The sequence below is a fragment of the Prinia subflava genome, chromosome 13, assembly GCF_021018805.1.
Source record: "Prinia subflava isolate CZ2003 ecotype Zambia chromosome 13, Cam_Psub_1.2, whole genome shotgun sequence".
Lineage (NCBI taxonomy): Eukaryota > Metazoa > Chordata > Aves > Passeriformes > Cisticolidae > Prinia > Prinia subflava.
The window spans coordinates 13,561,229-13,584,941 of NC_086259.1; the positions used below are offsets into that span (position 1 = coordinate 13,561,229).

General features: G+C 43.4%; 1 protein-coding gene across 1 annotated transcript; it reads left to right on the forward strand.

The window, feature by feature from the left end:
• The first annotated feature begins 96 nt into the window (after nt 1-96).
• On the forward strand, nt 97-22,980 carry RFWD3 (ring finger and WD repeat domain 3). The gene is made up of 13 exons (XM_063410892.1): nt 97-136; nt 2,334-2,715; nt 4,067-4,314; nt 6,036-6,133; nt 6,229-6,426; nt 8,624-8,715; nt 10,842-10,956; nt 15,528-15,759; nt 16,953-17,103; nt 19,253-19,429; nt 20,043-20,257; nt 20,513-20,730; nt 21,372-22,980. The coding sequence occupies exons 2-13, from the start codon at nt 2,336-2,338 to the stop codon at nt 21,513-21,515; spliced, it is 2,268 nt and encodes a 755-aa protein (XP_063266962.1). The 5' UTR covers nt 97-136; nt 2,334-2,335; the 3' UTR covers nt 21,516-22,980.
• The last annotated feature ends 733 nt before the right edge of the window (nt 22,981-23,713 follow it).

Consider the following 23,713-nt stretch of genomic DNA (forward strand, 5'->3'; position numbering starts at 1 on the left):
CAGGCAAACTGACCAATGAAAAGGGGGAAGCAGCTCCGGCTCCCCCAATGGCAGAGGGCGCGGGGGACTCAGTCAGCCAATAGGGCGGCGGGGGAGGGTGGCGCGGCGCTCGAGCGGGCGGCTGGGCCCGGCGGAGGTGAGCGAGGGGCGGCGGGGCCGGGGCGGGTTCCGGGCCGAGGTCCCGGCCGGGATCCCGGCACAGCTCCATCCCCCAGGGCCCAGGCCGAGTTCCCCAGCACAGCTCCTTTCCCCCGGGCGCTCGGGCTGCCTGCGACTGCCGGAGGGGGGATAGCCCGCTCCGGTGTCCTTTTTGTGACGGGTTCATCCTTAAAATATGCGAGCTCTGTGAAAAAGACGGCAGAGAATCCCTGCTTGTGGAGCCTGTGCTTCCTTTGGGTCGTGCTCGGGTTGGGTTTTTTATTTGTAAATTTCATGTTAAAGCAGGTACGGCAGAAGCCCTGCGGGCGGTGCGGAGCGGGCCCGGGTGCCCTCCGCAAGGGGAAGCTGCTGCTTCAGCCTTCAGCCCTGAGGCCGCCAGCCAAGCTCGGCCCTCTGCGAGCGCTCGGGATTTCTCATCTGGGCCCAGGAAGGCCCTCTGTGGACACCCTCCATGCGGGGCTGCCTGCTAGGCGGCTGGCTGGCTGGAGGAAGCACTGCTCCTTTGGACCGGGTTCCAATATTTGACAGTGAAAATCCCACTATTAATGTTTTTATAAATCTCACAGTTAATGTAGGCAGTGGAACATGTTGCCCGGGGAGGTTGTGGATATCGCAGCCCTGAGAGTGCTCCGGGCCAGGCTGGATAAGGCCTAATGGGAAGTGTCCCTGCCCATGGCAGAAACTGTGTCTTTAACCAATCTCTTGCAAACCCTGAACATCGTGATTCTATGTGTGGTGAAAATAAAGGGTTTGTTATGGTTATAGGTGGCAATTCTGTCATGAACATGGTGCTAGAGATACAGTACTTGATTGTTGAATATTATTACCCTGTCTTGGCCATGCAGGTGTTCTGGTGGGAGGTGGTAATGTCTATTTCTGGCCTAGCTTAGGCTGAATTGGTAATCAGGGTAAGAACGATAGATGAAATGATTCATAAATTAGAATTTCTTAAAAGGTCTATAAAAATATTTGAGCCTGAGTATAACCTCTTTTATTAATCCTTGTATACATTTTCTAGCTATGTTTTGTACACAACCAGCATCTGTTCTCTTTATACAGCCCTAGCTGGGTAAGTTTTACCAGCTTGGTAAAACTGGTGTTTGTGCTTTGGGCTTCTAAATAGTGCTAAAGGTCTGCAATTCCCAAGGTTTTTCAAGTTTATGATTGCTTAAGTACTTTGTGGAGAATGTGAATGATTTCCAGCTTGCAGAATTTAATCCACACACCTCTTCCAATAAAGGACTTGTAAGTTTTTAGTGCATCTGTTCATTCAGTTAATGAAATAGTCTTGAACTTTTTTGTGTTGTAAGAGCAGTGTGACCAAAGTGCTCTTAATTTGGTGGCTGACAGCAGCATGAGAATTAATAATGCACAAACTATTATCTCTGTTTTTCTTCAAACCCTAAGGTAGTACTCCTGTTCTGGAGGCAACCTGAAATCCATGTGCCAAAGATGTAGAAGGGCAACCATCCTTAATATATTTGCAGTTTCACTGCAAATTTCATGTTTATCCAGTCTTGGGCTGAATATGGATCCACAAATGCTGATGCTGCAGATAACTTGGTACCAATAATGTATCAGTCACATGTTCTGCTCTCATGGCCTTTCTAGGTTAGCCTGGTGTTGGTAAATACCTGAAGGACTGTTCAGTGCACTCTGGGTGAGGCTCACAGCGATCTGTTAGCATAAGGCAATGTTATTTGATGAAACTTGAACGTCAATCCACTTAAAAAGCAGTGCAGCAAAGGACTGTGTTGTAGAGCTTGTTTCTGGCTGTATCTAGAGGTGCTTGTGCAGTGCTACTCACCCGGGCGAGTCTCCAACTGTTCTTCAAGATTCACATGAATTTACTTGGCAAGTAAATGATGGCAGCAAGAAAACATTAACTTTACATACTCATGCAGCTGCTTATTTAAGTTGATTTTGTAATGTACCTTTGGTGCTAGCTGCTGTCAAGCCAAAGACTTTGAACCCAGGGCTCTGGGAGGGTGCTCCCAGCTCACAAATGCATCTTGGCTTGTGGTTTAGCTCTGCTGCATGGGACAGATTTTCTCTTGACTCTGAATTCTAAAAGCCTTTTGAGTCGCTGAGTGCTGTACCTGCTTCTTGCTACCATCAGGCTACAAGTAGGGTCCATTTATAAGTACATACTAGTTTTCTTCAACTCCTTGCAGAAATGGCCCAAGAAGAGATGGAAGTTGATCTCCAACCAGTGGCTGGTTACTCAGTGGAGACCGTCCGGACGCTCGCCCAGGAGCCCTCTGGTCACACAGCGCTCTCATCCCACGTGCCTGTGCTGGGGGAAGGAGGAGGCAGCGCTGCAGCCCTGCCTGCTGACGATGCTGTTGTCACACCCAATGCTGGTACAAGGGAAGCAGCTGAAGAGCCTGACCCGCAGATGAGTCCAGCCACGGCCCCCAGTGGGCTGCAGAGGCTACAAGGGGCCTTTGAGCTGTACCAGCCACTGCCTGTGCCACAGCTCACACAGCGTCCGCAATTGAGGAGAGCTCGCAGGCAGCAGAGAATTGGCGGTTCCCAGAGGACAATCAGTGCCAGGTAAAGCAGAAATTAAATTGGGTCTGAACTGCCCTCTGATCGAGTCCAGCATCGGTTCAAAACTTCCTGGCTTACAGAGCCCAGCCCAGCCTCACTTACCTTTTAAGTTCAGTAATTGCACAGTGACTTCTGGTCTCTTCTGGCAGGTTCTTTGCCCTTGTTGAGTGACTCCCCGTTTCATATGTTGGCGGGGTGATGCTGACTTTTGAGCTCTTCTACATTTTGAATTTTGCTTGCAGAGCTTCTGCTGCTGCTGTCTCTCCACACAGCCAGACTCCTGTGCATGATTCCTGCAGCAGTGCTGATTTTTGCCTTTTCCAGCCAGCATTTAGCTCAGTGGAGCTTGTGCTCTGATTTGCATTTCACCTTTGAGTTGGGGTCTGATTACATTTGCTGGTGACAGTTGCTGCAGAAACTGTCACATACAAACTGGCATTTTTTCTGTAGGGTTTTTTTTTGTTGGTTTTGGCGATTTGTTTTGTTTTTCTTTTTACTTTCAGAAAAAATAAAAAAATCCTCTATTTAATACAATTTTGTGATGGGATTAAGAGGGGATGAGTGGGGATGCTCTCCAGTCAGAAGGAAATTCCAATTTCTAGTTTATTTGTTTTTGTCTCATCATTCTAGCTTTTTTACATGCCAAGGGTGAAATTACAATTAACTGAAGCATTGCTTTTAAATTCAGCGAGACCAAGAGCTCCTCTCCTCCCAGTTGATTAAACACAACTGCATTGTTTGCCCTCAGATTGCCTATGAAGGTCATTGTAGTTGTGAAGGCTGGAATGCAACCCAAGAAACTCCTTTGAATCTGAAGGATAATTGAGATGATAGCTGAACTGACGGGAGGGGAGAGGGGAGGATGTTTCTATCTAGGGATGAAGTTCCAGTAGAAAAGAAGAGGGAAAATAGACTAAGCACAAAATAGTCAATGGAATGAGGCTCTGATCCAAGTGGTGTGCATTTCACAGTACCAGTTCCTCCAGGAACCAGGGCTGACTGTAGAGACTGATTAGGCGTTTCCTTAGGCTTATTAGTGAGTGATACTACTTTGTTTTTCTGTTCTCCAACCCCACCATCCCCTTCTCCCCCAAAAGAAGGGAGAATATCGTTGTTGTAATGAGAAGATTTTCTTTGAACTGAGCAAAATGATTTGTTGCAGATCCTGCTGATTATTCACAAAGTGGGCAATCCTGTGTGATTGCCTCCTACCAGAGAAGGCCTGACTTGATAACTGTGACACCTTCCTGCTGCAGTCAAAGCCTAGGAATTTTCCTGCAAACATTCATGGAGAAACATGATGAATCTTAACTTACCTGGAATGACTCAGCTTTTGTTTCTTTTCTGGACTCAGGGCAGCATTGGACCATTACTTTCAACTCAGTAGGACCCAAGAGCCATCTGCAGGACCAGTTCCACGCCTGGAGATCCCCCCTGTGGCAGGGGACACCCAGGAACAGCGCCCAGACGAGATAATAGAAGTGACTGACTCTGACAGCACCACTTCTGAGGAGGAGGAGGAGGAGGAGGAGGGAGCAGTGGAGGCAGCAGTGCCGCTGTTATCATCAGCCCAGGAGATGCCTCCAACAGTGAGCTCAGGAGGTTTGTGCTGTATTGGAGCTGTGTAGAGACTGATTCCAGACACTTTTCTTGCTGTTTGAAAACTCATCAGGGAAATGCTTTTGCACTTCTCAACAGACGGTGCTCAGAGATCTTTGTGCCCACAGCTGACAGGAGCAGGCTGCTCCCACAAGGCTTCCTGGCAAGCAGCTCCAAAGAGTAGCAGCAGCAATGGGTGATTGCTACCATTATGTTAAATACAATCTTTTTGCTGTTTGCAGACTGCTACTCACTCTGAACATTTCCAGGGTTATTTGTAACTTAAATTTAGAAATTATTGCTTGCCATGCTTCCACTGTCATATATTATTAAGGAGTGCTATTGAAGACATCAGGTCACAGCTTGGACATCAGCAAGTGCTTTCAGAGAAGGATCTGATTCTCTGGAAGTATGAATGATTAAAAAATGAAGTATTTTTTAATTATTTGAGATTTCAATCTGCTTGAGTTTAGTTTTCATTTCTGTAACTTGTGAGACCTAGCTGAGGAGATGGAGGTGCTTTTTGTTTTCCTTTTCTTTCCTCATTTCTGTCTCACAATTCTTTATCTAAACTCATTTTCACAGTCTGACACACACTTCAGTGACATTGTTTGTGATGACATGCACAGTTTATGTAAGAGTGGCAAATAGTTAACTTGCTAGTCAAGGTTATTGAAGCCCAGAGAATACAAGAACAAGGATATCTTTTTACTTCAATGTCCTTATGATTCACTCTCTGCCCTCAGTTTTGGTTTTGATTGGCCAGCCCACCTAATTGCCTTTTTTAAGAGTATGTCTATAAGGTGTCTTTTAAACAGACCCATTCTGCTTGCTCTGGGCTAGTTTTACACATGACAGGAGCTCAAGCTGTTAAGTGCTGTGTATTACTGTGTGAACATATGCTCTCTGTTGGGTTTTCTGGAATTCCCTTGTTGCTTATATAAGCCAGAGGCTCCTCTTGCAGCCCAGAACCTCAGAGGATGAAAACTTTATTGACATTAGCCAGGGTTAGATGACACTTCCATTGGATGGAGAATATCTGCATGGATTACTAAATGTGATTAATAACTCCTGTTTTGTCAGGAGCTAGAGGAGAGGCAGTGATTTCTGCTCCTTTTTTACTGTGCTAGTGGTGGTGATCTCCACATAGCAATTCAGTGTGCCCATGCCTCAACAGATGGTCTGACAGAGGCCCACCACAAAAACATAGGGAGAATACCAGCAGAATTGGTAGTTCAGGCAATTACCAGCTGGAATCCTGCTGAAGTCAGAGTGAATGGACAGCCAGCATACGGGAAATGCTTTCTTGGCACATGAAATATGCATGCTTAGATCCCTTGGCAAAGCAGCTTCTGATATTGGTGTCTGTCTTTCTCAGGGCATAATGATGCAGGAATATAACCTCACATCAGCTAACTATAGACCAGGTCTGTTTGTTTTGTGCAGGGCAGAAAATTCTCGTAGCAATTGCTGTCCTTAAAAGACCTCTCCTCTTTTACTGAAATTCTATTGCTTTTCATAAAAGAAAACATAAAATTGTTCAGCACTACTGTTCATGTAGAAAGCCCTACACACAGACTGTGTCCAGGGTACTGATCTGAAGCTTTGTGAGTAACTTGTGCTGTGTCACTACTTAACCTATGCCCTAACGATTTCAGATCAAAGCAGGAAAACTCCTTTTTCCCCCATTATGAATCAGGTTATTTAAGCAATGCTTTCTTTAGTTTCCAGTCAGGTCCAAGCAGAGCCACCTCAAGCTTTGTCTCAAACTTCTGCAGAACATGAAAGTCATGAAGATGAAGCTGAAGTCCAGCAAAAGCAAGTAAGGTGAACTAAATGCTTTTGGAGACAGATTATATATGATAAATACTGCATTTTCTAAAACAGTTATGTTGTTTTTTAAATTTTTAATCCTAGACAACTCCAGTAAAGAGTCTGGAGCCATCAGTTCCTGCTGCCCGTCTGGATGAGGAGGAGGGAGATACCTGTGCCATCTGCTTTGAGCAGTGGACCAATGCTGGGGACCACCGCCTGTCTGCACTGCGCTGTGGGCACCTCTTCGGCTACACCTGCATCGAGAGGTGGCTCAAGGGACAGGCAGGGAAGTGCCCTCAGGTAAAACGGGTGTTCATGTGCACTGGAAAGCACTTAAAGCACTTACTATGTGTGCCTAATTTTTGCCTCAGATGTGATCAATGCATTACAACTGGTTGCTGGGTGAAGCTGCTGTCAGAAGTAACAAAACCCTCCCCCATTATTTTGATGTTATTAAGCCTGTAACAACTAGCAGTACTTTAAATGATGGGTTATGACTTGCATCTTCTCCCTGAAGTGGAGCATTTGTGAGTAGCAGATGCAAAAGTTTGAGAGTTCAAGTGCTAAACTTGGAAATGGTTTCAGAATACCATACTCTGGTCCTGGAGAGAACCACCTGGAATGGAAATAGCACATGGATTCCTAGAAGCAATTAACTAAGCATAAAGACTATGTTATTGGACAAGAAGTCTGTCTGTTTTGGAACCACAGAATAGTTAGGGTTGGAAAGATCCCTAAAGATCATCTAATTCAGTTTTCAGTTGATTAATCTTCTGTTTTGAACTGTGTCTGCTTTTGCAGCCTTTAAGAGGACCAGGTTGTTTAGGAAGCTGGCAAAGAGGAAACTGAGAACCAGTTTACATCTTTTAATGTCCCTTTGGCAAGTGGTAAATCAGCTTTTGAAGGTTTTCTTTCCAGTTTTCTTTCCATGGTTAATACTGCTCTCCTTCGATGAGGCCTACACGTCTCTGTGATGTGTTTCCATTCTTATTCCTTTTTTCCATGCGGGAATGTTGACAAAAAATAGGTCAATGAGTACCTTGTAAATAGGATTCAGTTCTGCTGCTTTCCAAGTCAGTGGCTGGAAGCCCAGGGTTTCTTTGGCTTTGTTGTTTTGAGAGCTTCTGTATTCTTGCTTGACTTTGCAGGATTCCCTCCTCTCAACAAGAAGCTTCCTCTTGATGTGTGCTGTGACTAAACCTAAAGAATCCCTGTTGCCATAGCAAAGGCCCAAAGTTGATTTTTCTTACCCCTATCAATTCTATGTAAGCTTTCCTTCCCCCACTTCAGGCCCAGACAGAATTCTGGGAGACCTGCCTGGCATATTTACTCTTTGGAATTTCATGACTACTTTCTTGTTGAACACTAACATCTCAAGGATTTCTTGCTCCCTCTTTCTCTTCCAATGATACAAATACTAAAAAGTTCCTGGGAGAACTTCCTCTGGAGAGAACCTTGAAGCTAAATCATCTTCCCTTCATTTTCAGTTGCCGTCCTTTGCAACTGGGCTTTCTCTGGTTGAATAGCCCAGAGTTGCTGTGCATGGTCTGTATACTAAGTGGCTTGAGTGCGAGTTACTGTGAAATTGCAGCATTCCTGATCCTGCCAGTGGCAGCTGCTGGCTGCCAGGAAAACTCTTGGCCATTTACTGCTCAGCAAGACAGTTTTTACAAAGGGAGAGAGGTTGTCTGCTCTGAGACTATTGCCTGTGATATCTTTGTGCTGCTAAATAATAGAGAAGTCTGCATTTGAAGCACACACAGTAATTTAATGTTTAGCAAAGGTTACTTGATCTGAGTATTCACTGCCTCTTTTTGCATCAACAAAGAATATTTGCAGAACAATGCACTTGAAAGAAATTATGGCATCTGCAAGTTCTAACTTGCCTTCTTTTTAAGGTGAGTGTAAAGTGCTAAGTAGTTGCAGCTAGATGCACAAAATTATTGGAATATCTGACTCCCTATGTGTCAGTGAGATGTCAGTGTTTCATACAACACTGGAACACTTTTATGGATTTGGGCCTGTAGAACTTGATTAAAGGAATATAGTACAGAAATAAGAGTTGGGAGTCTACTCAGGGGTTCCTAAATCCTTGTCTGTTGTCTAAGCAGCAAATCTTGGTGTTTTAAGACCTGCAGTTGGGCTGGTGTTTTGTTCTAGATCTTCTTGTTTTCTGATTTGGGTTTTTTTGTCCCTGGAACTTACCTGACTGTGCTGCCTTGCTGGTGCATTAGCAGAATACATTTAGTGGGAAGCAAGGAGATGGATTATTAAAGGTGCAGTAGGATATGCAGTTTTTGTTGGAGCCCTGGTTAGAGCTCTGGTGTCTGTATGAGGGAGCATCTTGCAAACATGGTTGTAAATGTTTGCGGCATTGTTTTCCAGTAGACAGCCCCTCCCTTCAGAGCCAAATAAAACAATACCTAGGGACTCATGGGGATGCATAGTTTGGCTAGTTAAATTCCTGTGGATGAACTGAGCTTGTGTTTGATTTCAGTGCAATAAGAAGGCCAAGCGTTCCGACATCGTGATCCTGTATGCGCGCACGTTGAAGGCGCTGGACACCAGCGAGCAGGAGCGCATGAGGAGGTACGGAGTAAAGACACCTGGCACTGAAAGCTGCACTCTGGCTTCTGCTTCATGCCTCCATTTCCTGTATTGCCTAAAGCAATTTGTGCATTCCCTTGGGGTTTATCAGGAGGGTAGCCACCTTAAAAAACCAAGGCCTTGCTGTGTTGCTCGTCTTAATTTTCCTTTGGAACAGAATTCTTGAGTTTGCATTTTGTGGCCTTGAAATAGCAAAAGTGATCTTGTGCTATATCCTGAAATGTTATCATGGGAGAACATGCAAAGTTGATGCCAAAAAGCTGTATGTTGCTAATTCATCATTAGATGGAAAAGCAAGGCATAGTTAGGAATGCAAGGAGGGTAAATAGCTGACCTTTTCTGCCATCTCTTCTGTATGCATTAAACAGAGTAATACCTCATATGAATCACTTTCCATCTTGCTTTGTCAAACTCTTGATGTAGCTTTACTTGCAAAAGGTCAGCAAGCATGACTATGACTCCCACTTCCCTTTCCAACTTAAACAAAGACTTTGTATTGAAAAAGGGAAAAGCAGGTATGAAAATGGGGACTCATTTCTTTTCAGTAAGATGCTGTCCCAGATACAATTCTGAAGTTTAAAAGCTGCAGATATCTGAGTTCTTCTGAGTCTTGTGTTGAGTAGAATTTAATTGGGATTCACTGTCTACAACTGTACCACTGTTCTTTCAAGGTAGTCTTTCAACAGAAACCTCACTATCCTGGTAATTATAGATCAGAAATGATTGAGGAGTAACAGTCAGGAGGGGAAGAATCTCACCTGTCTCCAGATTGCCACAGCCTGACGGTGTTTGAGGTGTACCTTTGGAAGGTTCTTTTACTGGATTAACACAGAAAAATAAATTATATATAATACCTTTTTCAAAAGCACGGAAGACATTTGGGTGTGTAAATCTTGTTATTTCTCTTGCAGGGGTAGTTGTCTGACTTCTGTTTGTGTCTCAGAACCTCACTGCAGCCATTCCCCACATGCCTTGCCCCACCTCTGCTCCTGTTTTTGTGTGAGGCAGGGAGCATGGCTGCCTGTGGGTCCATGGAGCTGCTGGCAGAGGTTGCCTTGTGGCACACAGCCACGAGTGGAGCACAGATGTGTGTGTGCATGCATTAGCATTGTTTGCATGTAGTCTGAAATTAGGTATAAGATCATGGGATTTGTTTCTCACATTCAAAAAAAAAAGCACCAGCCTTCAGGCTTTGGGTACTGATATAAAGAATGTGTTTGTGATGGTTAAATAAGCATGTCACCTGTTCCTTCTGCAGAAAAAAAAAATCACATGAAAAAGCTATAAGGAAATGACAGAATTTTGTGCTTTGGGACATGCAAGGCTAGGTCTGTACATTTGCAAAATACGTAGGCAAGCTAGAGCTCCCTGCACATGAATGACAGAAATAACTGGAATATTGCAGCTTTTGATGTACAGGATGCAGTGAGCAACACAGACCAAGTGTACAGCTAATTTTAAGGAGTGTTGGTGTTTCTTTCCCCACTTTAACTATTCCTTCATGTAAGCCTGTGTATGAAAGAGAAATAAATTCAAGTAATTTATCAAAAGTACTGCTGCTAAATGGTGTGTATGCACTTTTGGGCTCAAGGTGAGGTAGTAAGTGGGTCTTCTTTATGGGCATTCACAGAGAATTTATCTGTGTGATTTTTTTCTGGTACAGATATATTTTCCTAAAATACAAGATTAGCTACTGGTAGTAGAGACAATCTTGGAGATCTTGCTGTTATATAGTTATGCTGTGATGTGCTGTGTTACTGATAGTGTATTACATGGACATGATGGTATAGAATTTGCTTAAGTGTTTCTGTAGGGGAAAGAAAATAGACTTTTCTTTCACTCTCTTCTACTAAATTAGTCCTTTTGGAGAGGGTGAGGAGAAAGGCTGCTGGAACAATACTTGAAGTGAGTCATTCAGAACAATTGCATAACTGAATATCTCAAGGTGAATGTATTGGGCTAGTGCAATACCAACTTTTCTGTTACTTGTGGATGTGCCTGAACAGGACTTAATGGTGGGATGAAGTCAGCTGGCAAGAGTTGACAGCCCAGAAAAGCATCCTAGATAATACCTAGTCCTAAGGATTGCTTTCCTCTCCTTCCTCCAGCTCTTTAGAAAAGGAGCAAATGTTGCGGAGACAGGCAGAGCTGGAATCTGCACAGAGCCGTCTCCAGCTCCAGGTTCTGACAGATGAATGCAGCAAACTCCGCAAGCAAGTTCAGGTGAGTCTCATGCTACAAACACACAGAGCATTTCTTTCTCTTCAGCCTGCCTTTTCCATGTTCCCTTAGAGGAGAGAAGACAAGGTTTCAGTTTTAGTAATCAGCAAGATTAGTAAACTCAATTGGTGAATCATTCCAAGTTGGTAAAGACATCCTGGGCTAGATATGTGCTACAGAAACACTGACTTTTTCTTGTGCTTTTAAGACTTAATTGAACTTGCAGCCAGCAGTGGAGTTGTTTGGCTGCTGATGTTGCAGGTTCCCCCTCAGGTTTTGTGGTGCCTGGAAAGGAATGGTAATAAAGAAACCAGACTTACTCTCCTCATCTCTCTTGTAGTTGCATCAAAATAAGCTTTGGAAATCTCTATAGTAAACCTGTAGTATTAGCTATTTTCACTAATTAGTCAAGAGCCTTTGAGAAGCAGTTTGTGAAGAGGCATGGTTTTTTGCATACTTGCAAAATCAAAAGAAAACAAACCCTAGGGGATTTGGTTTATTTGAAGGTTAGTCAACATTTCAGTTTAACACCTTCTGGTACCCTGGGACCTGGCCTGTCAGTAGGGGAGGCTGTACACAGACTGAGCAGCTGCTGGGAGGCACCTCTTAGAACACAAATTACTGAGTAAAAACGATGCCTTGTTAAATGACTGCTTCCTTCTGGCTTATGCAATACTGAGATATTTTGTAACCCATCCCAGCTGCTTTTGCAGGATTCCTATAAATTGTGGACTCTGCCAGTGCTTCCAAAGGTGAATTAGCTGGTATATTCCAGTGCTAGGTTTTCCAAGAGCCTGTTTCATTGCCAGTTTGCTACCTTTTGTTGATTGTGGCAGATTATATCCTCTCACTGTGAAGCAGCCTGCTTAATTTTAGGCTTTTCTTTATTCCTGGATTTTTTATACCCTCAGCTATTCATATCTGTACATTAAACAACATCCTCTTTGCTGAAGTCTTCCTGTGTGACATAAGATAAGGCTTTATAAATTCCCTAAATTCCTGCATAGAGCCATATGCTCATCATCACTAATAAGAAAATTGGTCCACTTCAAACTTTGGCTTAAGAAAAATGCAAATAAAATAAAATTGCAGGTCCATAATGTTTTCCTGCAATTCATTTGGTGTTAAATGATGGAGTATCCAGTCTAACTGAATTGAAGTCACATGTTATAAAGATTTAAGTACCCTGTGTTCTTTAAGCTCTGTTTCAATATTTAAACTGCATTCATCATTGTCCTGTAGTGGTTAATGCAAATGCTGGAAGCAATTTTAAGGTGCTTGTTTATACTATGAATAAACTGAAAGTAAAACAATATACTGGGGAGCAAAAAAAAAATCAGCAGGAAGTCTGCAATAAGTCTTTAACTTGGTTAATTGAATTTTGAGCAGATGCCTAATGAGCTCCTTGTTTTATGAGAAGTCATATAGTAAAGCAACTACTTGCATAGAAGTATTTAGGTTGGGAGGTTTCAGCCTGGCCCTGGTTGGGTGATTGCAGTGTAGGGTTGTTTTGTTCAGGGTTTTTTGTTGCTAATGCTCTTGAGCTGTGCCCAGCAGCAGTCATTGCACTAGTTCTGACCTTTTTTCAGGTTTGTGTGTGTTTTTCTGTGCTCTTACCCATTAACAGTCTTGTTCATTGTACTTTGTTATTGAAGTATGTAATGTTATTGAGACTAAGAGGCTGATGGTTTTTAAGTCTTTAGCTATATGAAAATACATGAGGAAAGGAACTTAAAGATGAGGAGAGCTCTGGAAGAAAGCCCTCAGGAACAGGGGCTGTGCTGAGCTGTGTCCTGCCCACCACATGGAGGTTTCAGGCTTGTGTTTTGGAACCAATGCTGCTGACACTTCGCTTTTACCTAATGTTTTTCCTTTGGGAGCAGAAAGAACTTGGGAATGAGATGTGAGCTACTGCAGTACTCCTCCTAAATCTGCCAGCATTTTCAGTAAAAGTAGCAAATGATAAGCAAACCATCTCTGCCTTCTGGTATTAATATCACTGATCAGCTGGGGTGGGAGATCTGATTTTTGCACATAGGAAGCAGTAGCTCTGTTTGGGTATGGAGCAGGAAAAGGAGAACTGGCAGGGAAATTACAGGGGACTGCATGCTGCTATGGAGAGGAAAGCATATGTAATTGTGACCCTTGCGGAGATCAATTTACATTGCTTGATGTAATGGAAAAGCTTTTTTAAAATAGCATTTTCAGAGCATCCAAAAAAATTGAATGGCAAAATATAAATAAAAACTTGTGCATCCAATACCTCTAGAAAAAAAATTAGACTAATTGTTTTATTGAATAAAAATTGTTCATCTTTGTGATCTCTGTGTTCACCTCCAGTTGATGTCTGGGGAAGTGAAAGCTGGTGTTTCATTGCTGTTGTTTATAGTAAAGCCAGTTAGAAATGCTCCATGTGCTTTAGACTGAATTTGAACCCGAACCCCCAAGGGAGATGGAAGGTGGAATGTCCTCAGGGCTGCACCACAGCTCGAGGTTGTGCTGTCCTGTGTTTCTATGCTAAAGGCAGGGCTGGGGCTGTGCAGTGCAGGGTGGCAGGTGTGGCTTCTCTAAGAGCTCTGTGGGACACAGCCAGAGAGTGACAGTCATTGATACCTGCCTTTGTCTTGAAAGCTTCATATCAGCTATTAGGGCCATAACCTAATAAGTCAAAACTGTTCTGGATTTATTGTAGCTGCTGGTTTTCCTTTCCTATTCATTATGCTCTTTTGCTTCACCTTCTCCTGCATGCTTCTCAGGAAGACTTTTGCTATATAGCCCATTTTTCCCTCGGTGTGACTGTGTTCATTCATCACTGCAAAGGCGAGCTGAAATCTAGAGGCAGTCATAGCATGTGCAGAGAGAGGAGTTTGCTCTCAAGGCCTTTAAGTTGACACAAGGCATCAGGAAAACTCTGCAAAGCATCTTAAAAGAAAGTATAGGCTTGTACATAATGAACAGAACGTTCTTTTGAGCACAATTAGTGGAATTTTTCTGCAGTGCAGCGTTTTTAATCACCTTGCTAATGTGCCTCCAGTAAGACTTCCTGGTTCTGCTGGGTTTGTCCATTGTGTTTAAATGTAAACATTGTACTAATAGTCCTTGTGATTTTAATTGCCTGGTTTCCTTTTTAATAACTTGTGTGAAAGCTTAATGTTGAGTGCAGGTGACAAGGAGAATTTTGTAGGGTCCCCAGAGCAACAGATAATTTTAATCTCTTCTGATCCCCAGTGGTTGTGGTCTCTCCCTTCACCTTTTAGAAATAATGAGTTTATTAAATTTTTGATTAAAAGTTACTTTCTTCTAAGTTACTTGTATTTTCACTGACTGCTTACTCTAAGCCTGAAGCTACAGCTTTCATCATAAGCATCCTGACAACCCTCACACCCCTTCTTCCTTGCCCAGGTTGTTTTGTCTTTTGTTGCACTAATGGGATAATCTGGAGTTTCCAGCTTCCTTTTTTTTTTTATTTTATTTTTATATTCCCTTGGGACATTTTCAATGTGCTTGATTCCAAAGAGATCAGACCTCTGTAAAGTGTCAGAACTGCTCTCCTCTTGAGCACATTCCAAAAGTTACAGGTCTTGATAACTATTCATGTCAAGCCTGAACTTTGATCTTGCCTTTTTGCAAACTGCTGCCTTGCTTTGCTGGAGGTTAAGTGTTGGTGGCTGGTTCAGTATTGAGGCTGACTTGCAATTATGGATATATTCATAATATCACTCTTGTGACCCTTAATTGTTTAAAGATTACAAGTGTTTGAAGCAGAACCTGCGTTGCTCAGACAACAGAAAGCAAGTAGCAATTTTCCTTCAGTACACCTTCCCTCTTAAATATCCTTGAGATTCTGTATTGTGTGGTTTTGACCTTGGAGTACAAAATGGTCAAAATGGTTTTTGGGAAGGGACACTTTTAGTTGACTCATAATGTGCTGATGCCACTGCCTTCATTCCCACCTCACCTCTGATGATCTCAGCAGAAAAAGGAATTCAAGAAATACCTTGTTCCTCACAGAAGTGTTCTTGGCCATGCCTTTGCTGAGTATCCTTGAGCATTCATCAACTGGGGTGGAGGAAAAGAGGGGAGGAGGTGGTAGAAGACAGGGCTGGAGCTCTTGAGAGTTGTGTCGTTCCTGGAATTTGCTGCACAGGGTTTACAAGAACAGGGTCATCATCATTAAATAGACTGACTTGTTTCCTGCAACACCCTTTATGTTGAATCTTGAGCTTTTATTTTTTCATGGAGTATTCTGGAAATTCTGGAAAATGGTTTTAATTGACTTTCTCTTGTGGTTTAGGGGCACATAATACTTGGCAGTTCATTCTCTTCTAAACAGCATTGATCTGGTAATAATTGTTACTGGCTTTTATGTGTTGCCCAAGAGTCCTCTCTTTCACAGGGTGTAATACATACAATAACAGACTTGAGTACATTTTGCCAGTATTTACACAGCATTTGAATGCTTCTGTTGCTCACTGTCACAGGCCATGGACTTAAAAACATAGCACTTCAGCAGAGAGCACAGAAGGTCACACTGCTGTTGATGCATTAAAGCTCTCTGGGTTTTTTCTTTGCAGGAGCTGAAGGTTCTGGTCGCCCAGTACAACGCGAGCGCTTCTTCGCAGCACCCTGGCAGCTCCCGCAGCTGCGTCCCAGGCAGCCTCCCCTGCAGCCAGAGCCAGCACAAGTACCACCTGGAAAAGGCTTTTCTGGTGTCTCAGGCTGGGAACTGCAGAGTGATGGCCTACTGTGACTCACTGAGTTGTCTTGTGGTATCACAGCCTTCTCCACAGTCTACTTTTATTCCTGGTAATTCAGCATGTCAACATTTGGGGGTTCAGAAGCACAAGTTAATGTAATTTTTAATTTGTCACTGCTCCCTGCTTTTCTGCTTGGCTTTTGCATGTGCCTAGTAAACTGAAAATACTTGTAAGAGTCCCCAGAGTTCATCTGGCCCCTGCATTGGTACCTTCTGCCTGGCAAGGGAGCTTGTTTTCCCTGGCACTTCTATGGCAGAGTCCTAGCAGAGGGTCTCCGGCTCCCCTGCTGGAATGCCACATCCACAGGAAAGTAAAAGGTGTGTGTGGTAATCCTTGCAAAGGTGAACCTTCTGAAAGAGCAAGGGGCCGGGCAGTGGGACCTGCAGAGAAGCTTCCAGTGAGTGAGAAACTGCTTCCTAAATTGTAGGTGGATTGATGCACATGCAGCTGATTTGTCAGTACTCTTTAAAAAAAAAATCAAACAAACCAAAGAAACCAAATCAAAAGCAAACTCCTTTTAATATGAATGCCTGAAGCACTGTTTTCCCTGATGAGGAAATAAGAAACCAAGAAGTCACAGGCAGCCCTGGTTTTGTTTCATTGTTATATCCAGGGGCCAGTGACCTGACATCTGGACCAGTGCCAGTGGCTTTTTCAGTGCAATGCATGTAGCATTAGAAGCTTGAGAGCACTTAGTTGCAAAATGCTTTCTGACTGATGAAACTTTATTTGGTTAATGGTTTGAGGTTAATGTGCCTTATCTAGGCATAACAAAGTGGTTTTCCCTATTTAACTGGTCTCATTTTCTGGCATTTGTAGCCAGGGACTGAATCTCTGAATGGAGGCTTTGTGGTGACTCTTGTAGCACACAGCTAAAGTTCACCTGTAACCATTCTTTGTGGTGATGCTCGTTCTCTTAAATAGCCATGTAATCCTGCTCTTTGTGGTTTTATCTGGGCAAGAGTGTCTTTGAAGAAGCTGGCTAAAGAGCAGCAGGCCTTGTAACAAGAGTTGTAACACTGGTACTGAATTTGCTCTTGCTGGCTGGAATCCTTAAGGATTTAGCTTTGTTGCCATTTGAATTAAAGAATGATTTGTGGCAGTTCTTATCCAGAACAGCAAATAATTCACATATTCATCCCACCACAGGCTTCAATACAGAATTTGTAGTTCTGACATAAAATAGCCAGTTCTATGCATATTTGCTTTGCAATAATCTGCTTTACCCTTCTTCTGTGGCAGGTTGTGGTGTTAAGATGATGAGCTTGGCCAACCTGAAGAGCAGTCAGTACATCCCCATCCACAGCAAACAGATTCGGGGCCTGGCTTTTGGCACTCGAGCAGATGGTCTGCTGCTCTCTGCTGCCCTGGACAACACTCTCAAACTCACCAGGTGAGCCCTGCTCCTGTCCCTGCAGACTTTGGCTGGGTGCAAGAGGTTGGGTTGGATTTTGTTCTGTGTTGCAGCACTTGCTATTTTGCTTTCTGAAAGATGTTGCAAAGATGAGATCAGGTCTGCATATTCTTCCTGTAGGAACTAACAGAGGGAAGGACTTATTGATTGACTTTACATCTTTAAGTTGGAGGAGTTGTGAACCTATGTCTTTCTGATTATTTTTGTGTGGAATACAAGTAATTCAGCACAGATTGGCCAACTGTGTTGAGAATAAATAACATAATATATAGACATGACATTTACTGTCCATTTGGTTTTCTGTTATTTCAGGGAAATGTGACGTGTGGGAATTTGTACAGCATAAAGCAGAAATAAGGGGTGGTTAGGCCGGGCTCCTCCTTTCCTGCATTGATGTTGACTTCTCCAATTTTAAACTTCTTGCAGATCATGGAATTTATCTGGGACATGAAATGCATAAACAGCATTGTTGAGCATGTGCTAGAGGCTCTCTAGAGCTAGCAGAGACTTAAAGCAGTGGGGTGGAGACTAATGCAGAGACTGAGAGAAAAATGTGTCAGTCCTGTTAGAATTTACAGTTTATGAGTGTGTTTTCTTGCTGCTCTGCTGCTCTTCAGTCCTAATCTTACAGTGCTTCAAAACTTTATTGGCAGATTGATGCTTATTGAGTTATATTAACATCGCTGTGCAGTCTGTCTGTCAGTATTGAGTTAGGCAGGATTAAGTGTCTGTTGTTCAACTAATTAGTCTCAATTCTTTCCCAAAAGTGAAACAATGAAGAGAACTTAATCCTGCAACAAAAATGTACAGAATGTTTCTTTCTTGTAACCATGTTGAAACATTTGCTAAATTAGTTAAAAGTAAACAAAACTGTCTCTGATGCTCAAATCAAGGTGTCAGATTTCTAACAGATTAGGTTAATAATTTTTTTCATGGTTTAATCTGAAGAGCGAGCAGATACTGCAAGAAGGAACCAGACACTTCCATAGCTGCCTCTTCACTGCCTGGTTGGCTGCATCAGAGCTTGTGATCCTCTTGCTTTTGTGCTTGATCCCAGAATGGAGTTAGATGCATACTTTTTTCAGTTTCCCTCTGAAAGAATAGTCCTTCTTTGGCGATATGTCTTCTCTAGTTACTCATTTCATACTCATTCTCCCCAAAAGAATTGTCCCAGATGTCTTTATGTCTCCTACTGTGGCTTGCAGTTGTTTAAAACAGTGAGGTTTTTTGGTTTTGAGGGTTTTTTCCCATCCTGTTGTTTTGACCCAGTCACTGCTCTAATATGCAACACCCCGTTTCCCCAGCTAGATCTTTGTAGTTGTTCCCCTTACATGTACCTGAGAGCAATTACTTGTTTCTCTGGAGTCCTGAGCATAATCACCTTCCCCAGGGAGAAGCTCACAAAAGATATCTGGAGTTACTTTGATATTTGCAGTCTTCCGTCTCTTGCTGTTCTCAGTGTAAAATGCGTGTTGACAATGCTGCCCTTTGCAAATACGTCCTGATCTGATACCAACTTCATCTGCTATTCTGGGTTGTGCCCCTCTGTGGACTCTCCTCTTCTTTAGAAACTTGATTTGTAGAAGGAATAATTAATACTATAAATGTACTTTCAAATGTCCTTAGCCATTCACTGTCTCACTCTTGCTTAAACTGGATTCTTTTGAGGCATGAATACTGTTCCTCTTGTGTAAAAAGAGGGGAAATAATTAATGAGAGATGTAATCTGAGGAGATGAGTCCTGTGATCTCAGGAATATGTGGTATTACGGGACTACACCAGAGTTGTTTCTAATTGTTTCCAGAAAAGTAACTTAGCTTTCTTTTGCCAGTAAGGGCAGCTGAGACCCTGCTGTGAGATTTCCTCCCCCAGTCTCCAAAGATCAAACTGGAAAAAGAAGCATTGGCCTGGAAGAATTATAAATTACTTGACAATATCCAAGGGATTTTTCTGTTTGGGTTTTTAGATTCATGTCTGGAGTAAAGGAGGAGTTAATTGAGAATTCGGTCTAAAGAGAGATGCTTTTGTCTGAAGACTTAAAAAAGCTAGATTAGCTTTCTTTAATTGTGCTGTTTTCTCCTCAGTAGATACTTGTGCAACTGGCCAACACTTTGCTTTTCTTCTGCAGCTTGGCAACAAACACTGTGGTGCAGACATACAATGCTGGCCGTCCTGTGTGGAGCTGCTGCTGGTGTCTTGATGATACAAACTATATCTATGCTGGATTGGTCAATGGCTCTATCATGATATATGATCTAAGAGACACAAACTCTCATGTCCAAGAACTGGTGCCTCAGAAGTCGAGGTATGGCAGAAGGATTTATCATTCCTCTCAACTAATATACATCACCTTAAACACAGCTTCTTCCATAAATCATGCAACAATTACAGTAGTTTAAATTGAATTATGTGAATCTCTTGTTCAAAAATTCTCATTTAGTACAAATGTGAGAAGTCTCTCATAACATTGTACAATGTTTATATATAACTTATGCAGGTGCCAAGCATTTATGCTCTTTTTAAGGCACACAAGGGTCAGAAGTAGACCCACTGGTGCAGTATAACAGAAGAGCTGGATTTGTTTCAGAGCTAAGTTTAGTATTTAATTTTGGAAGGACAAATCACAGAGATGTGAAGTTCTCATGCTTCTGTTTCTTATAGTCTGGGAATGAAGCGCTGATTTGTGCTAATCTGATGTGTGCTGTCTGCTGCTTCTGTAAAACATGAGGCTCAGTAGTTAAGCTGGATTTAATTTATACTTTTCACATCCATTGGCACTCCTTGCTTGAAGGTCCATCTCACAGCCTGCTTAGGCCCTTTCTTTGCCATGCAGTGGGAGAACTGGAGCTCTGCAGCAGCGAGCAGGACACCAGCAGAGCTGCAGCTGACAGCACTGACCCTTGCAATGACCCTTCCAGGTGCCCCATGGTTTCGCTGTCCTACCTGCCCCGGATGGCCTCAGCATCACTGCCTTATGGTGGGATATTGGCTGGCACCTTGGAAGGGGCCTGCTTTTGGGAACAGAAAGCTGCCAACTGCTACCGGCCCCATCACCTGCCCCTAGAACCTGGAGGCTGCATCGATCTGCAAACAGAGATCAACACACGGCACTGCCTGGCCACGTACAGGCCTGGTATGTATTGTACCAGGGGAGTCTCTGCAGGCTCTGACCACTGCTGCTCACTGCTCTGGGCTGAGCTCAGCAGCAGCTTTGGTGCTGTGGGCACAGCAGAAACACAGCACCTGCTCTTACTAGAGCAATGAGCATCTGCACATAGAGAAAAACTGGGGACGGGCTAAAGGAAGCTGGTGCTGCTTGTATTCCTAGAGCTAAAGCCTATTTGTGAGTACATTTTTCAAAAGTTACCTTTCTATTTCTACTGCACAGGTAAAAATAACCCATGTGTGCGTTGTGTGATGATGGAACTGACTTGCAGTCCACTGACAGAGGGCTCAGAAGATGTGGTTTGTTCTTCTAACCCAGTTCAGACTTTCAGTGCTGGGCCTGCTTGCAAGTTGCTGACCAAAAATGCCATTTTTCAGAGCCCAGAGGATGACGGGAGTGTCTTTGTGTGTGCTGGGGATGAGGCATCCAATTCTGCTCTGGTATGTCTTGTTCCTTTCAGTGTGGTGTAGGAGTTTATTTCAGGTCTTAGGAGAGAAGCCTTACCAGTCACAGCATCAGTGTGGTTTGGTGGGAATTGTCTTGTCATGCACATTACCCTGCCCTAGCTGGTCTGTTGTACTGCTGTGGCAGATGGAACTTGCTGATAGCATGGGACTGCCAGGCTTAGCCAAGGCCTGTGGTGCCCATCCATCAAAGGGCGTGTAGGCAGGGAGCCCTGTTTTCCCCCAGGGGAGTGGGGTTGGGCACAGTGGCACAACTGGGCCCTCTGAGTGGTGTAACAGAGTCAGTGGGATAATTAGTGTGGTAAGCACAGCGGGAGAAGGTGCAGGCTTTTTAGGAATGATGAGGAAGAGCAGAAGGGTTGCCCTTTGTATGAAAAAGCAGCCCAAGTGCAGAAGGATGGACAGCAGGCAGCATGAAAGCTCATGAGTGGGGTCAGAGAGGGTGGTCAGGGTGGCATTGTGCTGCAAGCCTGTTAAAGACCAATCAAACAGGGTGTGGAAGTAGAGAAAGGGTCCTATGAGTAAGTTGAGGAAATCTGTTCTAGAGAGAGGAAGGTCTGTTCTGGGTAAGAGGGGAAGAGTTCTTTAGTCCTTGACCTTGTCTGTCCCTCCCACAGCTCTGGGATGCTGGAAGTGGTTCCTTGCTGCAGAAGCTGCCAGCTGACCTGCCTGTGCTGGATATCTGCCCCTTGGAAGTGAACCAGAGCCACCTCTTGGCTACTCTGACAGAGAAGATGGTGAATATCTACAAGTGGCAGTGAGCTGTTCCTGTGCTTGCCACAGACTGTCCAAATATGCTGCTGCTAACCCTACACAACTGCTCAGTCCTGCACTTGCTGCTTACAGGAGACAGGATCCATTACAGCACCTTTCTGGCAGTGGGGAGGAACTGGGTTGCACTGGTGCCCAGAGCAATTCCTTTCCTCTTCTGTATTCCTCTTCAGGCCTGCCCTTATTTCTTCTTTTGTCAATTTTTTTAGTCAAACTCCACAAGCTGCTTCAGCACAGCAATAATTCCTGGAATGTCTCCAGCATGTGCTGCTGCACTTTTTTTCCACTGTGAATACAGCACAGGGACTTTCAAATCTCTGCTACAAATGAATAAAATAAGAGGAACTTGAAGACCTGAGACTCCCACTGCACTTTCTTGTGGAATCCTGCCGTGATTACTGGGTGATGAAAAGGCATCTTGTAGCATTGCTGATACACAGTGTGAAAGCAAGTTCACTGCCGTGGGGAACACACTCCCAACGTTCTCTTGAAGGTCTAGGGTCAGTTGGCAATTATTCCCTAACAAGGATGGATCCTGTTTTGGGGCCATGGGGAGAAAAGGCTTGAAAAAATCTACAGAGAACCTTTTTCCTTTGTGGTTTCTTTCTTCCATGAGCATATCATTTGCACTGTAAGTCCTTAATTCTCTGCCTTTTTCCCTTCTCTCATTCCTGCTTTACCTGCCAGCAAACTTTGACAGTTTGCTTGTGGAAAATGAAAATAATACTGGAGAAGTACAGGTAAAAGGAGGGAGATGATTCTTGTACTGTTGGCTGCTGCAGTCCACAGTGTTCTTTCTTAAAGGCAGGAATGTAGTGCAACAGCCAGTACACTGGAAAAGAATGCTGGCTGCTTCTGTTGTTTGGGGGTAGGGGAGTTGGCTTTTTTCTGTTTTGAGGAACCAGTGGAAGCTCAGGGATTTCATCAGCTTGTTTTTACTGACCTTTTGTATTCCTTAAATGACAATTTGCAGCTCCTCAATTGGTCACAGAGAGCTTCCAGTTGTGTTTGTGTGAGTGTGCTGCAGCCCCGTGGGGTGGGATCACAGCCGGGGGATGTGTGTGGGCAGGTGTGCCCTTAGCACCTTACTGCAAATACTCTGAGGGCTGGGGCGTTCATCTGCAGGTCAGATCATGGAGGGGGAGTTCAGTTCCATTTTTTGAGTAACAAAGTCAAACTTGCAAGGATGTTGGAAGCTGCAAGAGAAGTTCCCTGTGCTGGAAGGTTATCCCTGGGTGCACCTCTGCCTCTGGACGGGTGGTGAGCAGCAGCTATCCCATTCGGATTGAGTGTGCCACCACTTAGCTGCCAGGATAATTTTATTTGCTGAACTCTGGGCCTTACACAGTGTGATCCTGTTTGTCTTAAATGGAACTGTGAAGATCTCAACTTTATATTTTTCTGTATAGTATTTTGTTCCTATATTTTTATACTGTAAAAATAAAGTCTTTCTCAAATATAAGTGATGCTGCTGTACTTTGAAAGTAGGTCTCACTGACATTCACTGCATCTCTTATGAATGTTACCAGGGGTTCCTTTATGCAGGTGAGGTTTCTCTTGCTTTGTATTATTTCCAGGTCACACTGAGCTTCAGGCTGAAATAATGAAAGTATTTAGTGAATGAGTCCTCACTGAACCATCCTGATCCAGCCAGGTAAGGGGAAAGAAAAGGCTTGAGCAAGGTCAGGCTAAACACATGGGACGTCTTTTAAATGAAAATAACTCACTGGCATGAGAAATTTTGGCATTTTAACAATGATCAGGAACTAAGGGTTGGTAAAATTATATTGTGAGAAGGTCTCTGGTAACAGCTAAACCAGAAGGAGCAGGATGCTCTCTGCCATGTTAGTACAATGAGCTTCTTGTTCTCAGCTATTTTGAGGCATCATTTATGTTATCAACTCCAACCCCATCTTTACCACAAGAAATTTGGAAAGTTTTAAAGGTACACAGGAAAAAGAATTAAAATGTTTTGATTTTCTAGATAGACCTCTGATTTTTATTTTCTGGGTAACACCTGTTTTCTACTTTATACCACCATACAGGAATAAGAGATACAAACTTAAATGCTATTAAAATAATGAAAACGACTATTTCACATTCTCAGTTTTCAAACCTACAGTGTCAGAAAATGTTCAAAGATAGGTGAGGTAACCTTGTAACACTATCCTACTCCCAAGTTTGCAGC